Consider the following 10,034-nt stretch of genomic DNA (forward strand, 5'->3'; position numbering starts at 1 on the left):
ATATATATATATATATATATATATATATGTATATATATATATATACGTATATATATGTTTGCGTGTCTGTGTTAGTCACCCCACCATCGCTTGACAACCGATGTTGGTGTGTTTACGTTCCCCTAACATAGCGATTCAGCAAAAGAAATCGGTAAAATGAGTACTAGGGTTAGAAAGAATAAGTCCTGGGATCGATTTGTTCGACTAAAGGTGGTGCTTCAGCATGGCCGCAGTCAAATGACTGACACAAGTAAAAGAATATATATATTCCTTTATTCTCAGTTTTATAAAAGGACTGATGCCTGTTGTTGATGGCATTATGTGTGTGGATAATTTACCTACATATCTCCACTAGAACATGAAGCCACGCCCAGGAAAAATATGATGAATATCTGTATATTGACCGTAGCATGTGTGTTTCGCTTCCTTAGTAGTCAACTACTTTTATGCATTACAATCAAGCAAAGTAAGAGACCTTAAAATGCTCTCTTTCATTTAAAACTTTCGCAGTGAGACCCTCTAGCTTCAGAATTTGGTACTTAAAATTAAATTTTAGAAACGTGCTCCTGTAAATTGAAATAATATGACAAGTGAAAACTAAGCTAAGTATATATATATATATATATATATATATATATATATATATATATATATATATATATATATATATATATATATATGAGAAATTAAAGAAGGAAATTGCACACACTTTACACAGATTTAATATATTTTTAAATATATTTTATATTGTGTTTGTCGAGCGGTTTCGTAAATCTTGACATTAAAATTATTTTAATTACGTATTTTCTTTGTTGTGTGTGGGAGATTTCCTTTTCAAACAAGAAGAGAGTTTCACAATTAAAACCAGTTTCACTTGTGCCTCTGAGAATGTAATTTATGTAATAGCCTGCTCGGGTTGTGGAAATAACTATATACGACAGATGAATATGACATTGAGACGGAGAACCACTCTACATAAAGAGCAAATCTAGTTCCCGTAATGCAGACATATATCTTTAAGTGAACACGTAGAGAGATGTGCAGGTAACATCCAACCAAATTTCACGGTTTTCCCCTTCTACCAAGGCAAAGATACAATTTCTATACAAGAACATTTAAATAAAGAAAATTTATTCATCGAAAAATACAGAACGCGTCTAAATATGCACGCATAACCAACTTTGATCTCTATACATATTTTAATTCACGATAACATACCCATCACTGTACATATTTCTCCCCACCACTCTAGCTTTTGAATTCATGTGTATATTTCCCAACCCTGAAAGATGAGCAATTATCTCCCCTGTCCACAATAATAACGATCACCAGTTACCTCCTTTTTTTCTTAAGAAAATGCGTATTTAAAATAATTTTAATGTCATGATTAACAAAAACGAAACCGGTCGACAAACACAATATAAAATATATTGAAACTATGTAAAGTGTGTGGATTTTCCTTCTTTAATTTCTTATTACAACTAACCACGTGGAGATAATTGAAATTCGCTGGATTATTATTATTATTATTATTATTATTATTATTATTATTATTATTATTATTAAATAACTCGAAGAGCGCGATGCGATTGCAATAGATATTTTATTGGTTGAACGATATTTCGACAGCAAGCCTGTCCTTGTCGAGTTCAAAATGAAAAGTGATAAAGATTCAAAATTATAGAAATTCAAATCTAAAATATGAATGAGAGCAACCAGAAACCACACGTTGATGGAATGACATCATCAATCTTTAAGTTTCAATTTTACAACTGGCGAAATGAAAAAGACAGAAAAATAGAGAGAAAAAAGAAAGAAAAAAGAAAAGGTAAGAAAGAATATTTAATCAAAGAGGTTTGTTTAAATTTGATGAAATTCTCCAGTCATTCTATTCATTCCTCCTAGGCGTGATGTTAATAACCCGCAAACATATTTCTCCTCATGCATTTTCAATATTGAAAGTGTAGCAGATTCAGAAAATTTTCTGAGAAAATGCCCTTTCAAGTCTTTTTCAAAATTGCAGCTGTTTGAAGAAAAATATTCGGTAAGTTCAGTCGAACTATTGTTATTGTGCCTGACGTCACATCTGTGCCCATTAAATCCTTTGTTTTATTGTTCCATTGTACAACCAACATAAATCAAGTTGTGTTTTGTCCATTCTGTCTCATATACCAAATGGAACTCACTACATGTCCTATCTTCTGTATAAATCATAACATTTCTGTTATGATTCCTAATGGAATTCACTTGACTCATGTTGTTGCACAATAAACAGGGCTTACCTTTCTTGCGGCTGTTTTTCAACGTACAGTGTGCAGATACTCCAATGTTAGTTTTCTTGGAGTCAGAAATAGAGGTCAATAGTTCTCTCATATTTTTATTAAGGCTACAATAGGCGGCTGAGGAAATATCTGTTTGAAACGAGGATATTTTTCCCCAACATGCTGGTAAACTTTCATGCAATACTTTTCAAGTGCCAGCAAAATTACGGTGCCAGTTAATCACTAAGGAAATTCTGTCACATATTGTATTGTATTTGCTAAAATTATGCGTGAAGGTTTGACTGTCTTTGCTAATCTTAGCTATGTCATTTGCTATTTCCTTTAATCGTAGTTCACTGTAACTGCGTTTGACATAACGGTGTACGAAAGCATTTACATGTTTCCAGTAATCCCCTATGCCAGTACAAATCCGTTTTTATCCTCAAAAATTGGAATTTCGGATTTGACCGAATTATATGATGTGGATGATCGGAGCGGCGGTGAAGGTAAATGTGGGATGACGAGGGCTTGTAAAGTAACTCTGTCACTATTCTGCCTCAAGACAACTTAACTTCGGACCTGAAGGATGAAGGGCGAAATCGATCTCGGTGGAATTTGAACTCGGAACGTAATGACAGACGAAGCACCACTAAGCATTTTTCCCGGCGTGCTAATAATTATGCCTGTTTGCCACCTTACTCACTTTACTAAAATTAATTTCTAGGGAACAGCAACTGTGAAGCTCTGGCTAATTTCACATCGCTCGTTCAGGTTGGTATTTCTCGTAGAATCGGCGGGTTTTACAGAATTCAACTGAACAACTGAGATCGTGCTGTAAGTACAGACTATTACATAACACCTATATGATTCATCGTTTCACACAGTAGGGTACAGTACAGTGACATGGTGAACTCAATAAAAATAACAGATCTGTGGATCATATATAGTCATTTAAAGAAGTACCTAAGTACTATGTGACTGCTCAATCAGAGCTGACTAGAGATGATACAACAAAGAAAAAAAAAGCCCTCACCACCACCATTACTATCATCATCATCGTCATCTAGTTAAGTTAGTGTTAATATGAAATGAGAATTTACTATGTTGTTAAGAATGGTTATGCAGTGAAGAAAAGATGACATTAGCTTAATGACTAAATGTTTATGTTAATTTCAGAGAAGTACGAGAGGCAGCTTAAAACTTGTTTTGTTTCTTTTAGACATCCCCAGAGAGGTATAGACTTCAACGTACTTGCCGAAATAGTGGTAAGAGACTCACAAAGACGACAATATTATCAGCAAGTATATGTTAAAAAAGAGAGAAAGTATATTTCAAAAAGTAAATTACTGAGAGACGCCATCTACGTGAAAAACAATTGTTTAGTTAGCGTTAACACTTAACATATTGGACAATGTTCGATGCTTTTCTTCCATTTTTGAAGACAGTAGCATGTGATATGAATGAAGACAATGATATAGCTGCTTTTGTCAGCAGGTCGAGAGATCACGTAAAGACGGTGGTATTATAATATAGTTTTACTGAATGTTATAGATGTATGTAGACAGTGTATGAATGATGATTTTCTAAGGATTGTGCTGCTATTATGTTCATAGATGTTGCATATGCTCCTGATTTGAATCAAAGCAATGTTTACTAAGGAGCATGTTGTAACACAGTGGTTCTCAACCAGATTTTTCCTATGGATCCCTTTGATTCCTATTTTACTATACTGGACCGCCATTGTCATTTTTAATGTTAAATATCATTAGGAATTGTATTAAAAAGTGTTAAAATATTTTCGGTATTGTAGATGTATAAGCAATTTATTGCACATAAATTTTAACAAAATTCTTATATGAACCACTGTTGTAATAGTGTTCATAGTGCGATAGGTGTGTCTGGATTGATTGCGAGGGATACTTTATGAAGGATAGAGCAGAGCTGTAACAATGTTTACGGGTGTTGTAGCCGTTTGAATTGAGTCTAAGGGACAGTTTTCAATGGATGATACTGTAGCAGTGTTCTTGGATGCTGAAGATATGACTTGGCAATTGTTGTTGATTGTATATGTAATACTGGAGATTGAGTGACTTAGCAATATATTAGAGAAATGGAATGCCCTCCATCAGATGTTTATATACCCTTTACTTTGTAGTATAGATTGTTTGTCTGCAGCCTTTGATGATGTGAAGTACGTAATGGTTTAAATCTTGAAGATAATGGTAGAAAGTTCCGAAATACTAGGCGTGTATTATTCAATATCATTCTTCGATGTTCAGATTTCATATCACCCATTTCTAGAACTGAAGAAATACACACCACTCGTGCACAGGTCTTGATCCCATGTGACAATATAAAAAGTTAAAGTGTTTTTGTCATTGTTATTGTTAAGATGTTGGATTAGTACAACCGGTAAAGTGTTGCCCAAAATGCCATGCAGGATTTGATCCAGCAGTTTACTTCTTGAGTTAAAATCCCGCTGAGGGCAAATTTGCCTTTCATTTTGTCAGGGTTGATATAATAACGTACAGTACAGTTGTCTACTGAGGTAGATTTATATGGATAACCTACACCACATTGATATTTCAGGCCCTGTGCTTATGTTATTAACATTGCTAGGGTGGTGGACTGGTAGAATCTGTAGAGCATCGGATAAAATGCCTTACAGTATTTGCTCGAGCTCTTTACTTTATTAATATAAACTCGCTGAGAACAGCTTTACCTTTAATCCGTCTATCGTCTATAAAATTAAATACCAGTCAATTATTGGAGTCGATATAATCGATTGTTCTCTTTCCTCGAAGTTCTAACCTTGTGTTCGTGTTAAAGAAATTGCTATTGCTATCGTTGACGCGAATGTTTTCATTGTTGTTGCTGCTGTTTGTTTTTTCATTTTGCTGTTGCTGCTACTGTTGTTGTTGTTGTTGTTGTTGTTGTTGTTGTTGGTGGTGGTGGTGGTGGTGGTGGTGGTGGTGGTGGTGCAGCCATTAACATTACTGTTGTCAAAAAAGATGCTTGTAGGCAGAATTGTTGGTGAGCCTAACAAAATATCTAACAGCACTTCTTTTCGGGTTCTTTCTACTCTGACTTCAAATCACGCCTAGGTCAACTTTGCCGTTTCTTTTTCGAGGTCGATACAGTAAAGTACCAGTGGAATACAGAGGTCAATGACATCGACTAACCCCTGACCCCAAAATTGCTTAACTTGAGCCAAAATTTGAAACTATTAACATTATTGTTGTTAAGGTAGGGTGGTGTCTATAGATACCTGGTACAACAGAGAATCAATATATTTCACATAGTCACTAATTTTCGTCTTCGAATATCGATTCATCTCCCTTGCGGGATTTGATTAAATACTTGTGAAATATTGGAATTATTTCTATCCAATTTTTTGCAAAATCTGGCTTAATGGCTAACAGAAAGAATCAACAATTTTATCGGTTTTGCCGGGGTGAAGTTAGATAAGGGAAAATAAGGCCTTTACATTTATTGCATTTATTTGCGAATTCAATTCTAATCGGGAAGACGTCTGAAATATATACCAATAATCTATTATAAGTATATATATATATATATATATGTGTGTGTGTGTGTGTGTGTGTGTGTGTGTGTGTGTGTGTGTGTGTATGCGTGTCTATTATACATACATAAATACACACATACACATGCACATATATACACAAACACATATATATTTCATTAATGTGTAGTATAAGTAACAGAGTGAGTCAAGTTTGATAAGTGCTGACGCACGAAACTTTCGGTCCTTGAGTCACTCTGTTTCTTCTACGTCACCAATCTATATATAGAGAGTGCAAATTCTACAAGTCTGCAAAGCCTTCATAAAGATCATCGGTCCTATCCTTCTACCTCCAAGTCATAATAAATATCTGAAGCCGTTTTTACTTCTCAGTCCATACGGGAAGATAAACTATGTTTGATTTCATTGACGAAGTCCAACTACCCTCCTACCTATTTCTAACTCTGACTCAAAATGAGAAATCATTAAAAAAATTGAACTGACGATATTGTTGTTGTTATTATTATTCATGTTGTTATTATTGTTGTAGTTGTTTAATCTCATGTTATCTCTGATTTAGCAGACCTATAATCCAAGACGTTCCAACGTGATATTTCTATCATTCATTCAGTGATAGCATATCTAACACTACATTACTCAGTGTGTTTTTTCCTTCTGTTTGTTTTTTAATGCGGGTATATGGGTTCAATAAGGGTGCTGAACTCACTGAATTGCTTGAACTTTGGCACAAAACGCCTTGTAATAAATAGGTCATTGCTAAATACTAAAATGTATTTAGTTGTCGCACTCTATATACCGAGTTCTAATCACGTCCTTCCAAAGTCAAGAAAATAAAATACCAATCAGATTCTGGGGTTAATGTTACCTACTTAATCGCCTTCAAATTCTGCATCTTTGTTATAATTTTAGAAATCAATATGGGTTGAGTGTAATTTGAAGAATAATTGATCGATATTGCTAGCATTTCTTGAGATCATTTAGTTACCTATTTGCTGTACTATGTATTGATGGTGCTATGATTAGATTTTTATATCTTTGTTTCTTTGTGTGTTTGCTTGGTAGTTAAAAGTCCCCAACAAATATTTCAAATGAAAATATATAGAATAACAAAAATAAATAGATAAATAATAAAAAATACAGTTTAGTACTCACCGAAAAGAAAGCAGAAGAAATATAACTGTTTATACAGCTTTTCCATAACGTTTGATTTCATGTGAATTTCAGAGATGATAAAATTAATTTAAATGTTTATTTCTATGTAACAGACTTATATTAACAAAACTACTGCATTCACACCTCTTAGTTACTTCAGAAGCTGCCTACATAGATTGCATTTTGCAACATCTCTCCGATACTTACCACTTGGCAACAGAAGGCGTGGTCCACTTATCTCCAAAGTTAACAAGTAATTTCATCCTATTCCGTGAGTTTCTTGTATAGAGGACACACACTCACACAAGCACACATAGACATACACACACACACACACACACACACATGTGAACGTGAAGTAGGCATGCTCACAAACATGGACGAGTGTGTGTATATGTAAGAGAGTTTGGATATCTGTGTGTATGTGAAAGCATGCGTGCGTGCGTGCGTGTGTGTCTCTGTGTGTGTCTGTGTCTGTGTGAGCATGCGTGTGTATGTATGTGCGTCTGTGTGAGCATGAGCGCGCGCGCGCGTTTGTTAGTAATGTTACACACAAACAATTCTGTAACGGGGAGTGTGCATAATTGTCAAAACAAACGATCCCTTTGCAATATTGATCATTGATCGATTGATCATGAAATCGGAAAGTCAAAGTAAAATTTAACGACATCCTGCCTCTCCTCTGTGCAAGTATGTATGTATGTATGTATGTATGTATGTACGTATGTATGTACGTATGTATGTACGTATGTATATATCAAGGATTGAACAGCCAGAACACAAGGAAATAAGTTAGACGAAAGTAGAGCAAACGGGAAACTAGACGAAAACTTAACGGACGGAGAATAGACAAAGACACGACATACGGAATATTCGCAGCTGAGTTTTCCTCGTCAATCAATGAAACAAAATAACATGTTGGTTTCGCACCATTATTATTGAGACCACTCAATCTTAGAGGTGCTAGTGTTGTTATTAAATTACTGGGAAAAAGCTAGCGAATGTATACAGGGATACAAGGATAAGTATGTATGTATGTATGTATGTATGTATGTATGTATGTATGTATTTATGTATGTAGCTCTGTGAGATTCAGTGTTGACGATTCAGTTGTTGAATAAACTTAATTACAGGCTCATTGAATTACTTTGTTAATGGCTTGACACTCTTCTGACATGTGTACCCTTAAGATAATCCTCTTGTAAAATCAACGTGGCATCTTGTGTGACGTAGATGTACTTTTGAGACAGAGACGCAATCCAGCCGGCATTCTTCTATACAGTTCTTGTGCACCTATTTTGCATCACAACGTGTTCATCTAGAGGTTATAGAAATTGTCACGCAGTAGCATCGAATCCAGATCACGTGGTTGCGAAACGAACTTCTCAACCATTATAAATATGCATTTCTCTCTCTCTCTCTCTCTCTCTCTCTCTCTCTCTCATATATATATATATATATATATATATATATATATATATATATATATATATATATATATATATATATATGTATAAATATATAAAAAGATAAAGAGAGCAATGGTAAAGTTGGAAATATATTTTATCCATAAAATATATTTCCAACTTTACCATTGCTCTCTTTATCTTTTTATATATTTATACATACACACGCTAATACACGACTTATAATCCCCAATCCTGTTCATACAACGACTGGGGTATAACTAGTCGGTATACAGCACTTACTCGGTATTACCTGTATCTTTTTGGGTTTGGTTAAATCCAATACCCTCCTCAACCTTGTATATATATGTATATATATTAATATTTAGCCGAAGTAACACAGTGACTCAAGATCCGAGAGATTTCGTCCGTTGGCACTTATACACACACACACACACACACACACACACACATACACACACACACACACACACACAACACACACACACACACACACACACACACACACACACACAAAACACACACACACATATATATTTGGCCGTGCGGCTTTTTAATGTTGTTTTAACTCTCCATTTTTTCCTGTCTTGGTCTGTGATTGCTACCTTGAAATCCTCTGTTTATTGGGTCGATCCACTACTCAGGAAGAGACTATTCTAGAGTACGTTCTGCCTTATCTTCGAAACGTCTAGTTAGAATAGAGGCAGCTGACGAATGAATAATTCCAAGTGGCCATCTGTTTTCCAATGTCTTCGTTCCGTTGTCTGTAGTTCATTTTTCTAACGTCCTGTACTCTGATATGCATCTATATACACGTGTAGATGTAAGTATGTACATATATGTGTGTATACTTGCATACATATTCTTTTTATTATATATATATATATATATATATATATATATACACACAAATATTTCAATAATTATATACATAATCATAACAAGGGATTGGCTATAAGCCTATCCACGTGCTAGAAAAATAGACGCCAATAGACACTATTACTACCTCAAAAACTCCGAAAAATAAAACACGAGCTGTAGTCGGGCAAAAGAAACATAATGAATTAAACTTTAAGTTACCCGTGTACAAGATCTTGTTTCGAGCTTAAAGTAGAAAATATTTACATACTGCTCTCATCAGCAACGACATTCCATAGTATAAATTGACGAGTATTTACACATACGTGTACGAGCAGCGACTTCATACAGCAATATATATACACACTCTTAGAAATATACAGTAATGTAGAACTCTCATCTCTCTTTTACAACCACGTGTAGTATATCAAAACATACTCTGCAGTGAATGCAGTTTTGATCAAGGAGTAAATTTGTACGAAGTCGCTGCTTGTATACGTATGTGTAGATCGTTGCTGATGAGAGCAGTAAGTAATTTTTTTTTAACTTTAGGTTTGAAACAGGATCTTGTAAACGGCTAACCAAACGTTTAATTCATTATCCTGCTTTTGCCCGACTACAGCCTGTGTTTCATTTTTCGGAGTTTTTGAGGTGGTACTAGCGTCTTTTGGTGTCTATTTGTCTAGCGCATGGAGAAGCTTATAGACAATCCTTTGTTATATTTATGTATATAATTACTAAAATACTTGTAAAATTTACCTATAAGGTTTTTATTTCCGCGCTGAGCCCCTG

At 34.7% G+C, this 10,034-nt stretch overlaps 1 protein-coding gene across 1 annotated transcript in view; it reads right to left on the reverse strand.

Moving 5' to 3' along the window:
- Positions 1 to 7,171, reverse strand: part of LOC149133997 (uncharacterized) — a 24,106-nt gene extending 16,935 nt beyond the window's left edge. The window contains exon 1 of the mRNA XM_089356906.1: positions 6,958 to 7,171. Coding sequence (XP_089213032.1) covers positions 6,958 to 7,018 — 61 coding nt within the window. The 5' untranslated portion in view covers positions 7,019 to 7,171. The remainder of the gene's footprint in view (positions 1 to 6,957) is intronic.
- Positions 7,172 to 10,034: the final 2,863 nt, after the last annotated feature.

Source organism: Octopus bimaculoides, chromosome 9, assembly GCF_046866305.1.
Source record: "Octopus bimaculoides isolate indiv1 chromosome 9, ASM4686630v1, whole genome shotgun sequence".
Classification (NCBI taxonomy): Eukaryota; Metazoa; Mollusca; class Cephalopoda; order Octopoda; family Octopodidae; genus Octopus; species Octopus bimaculoides.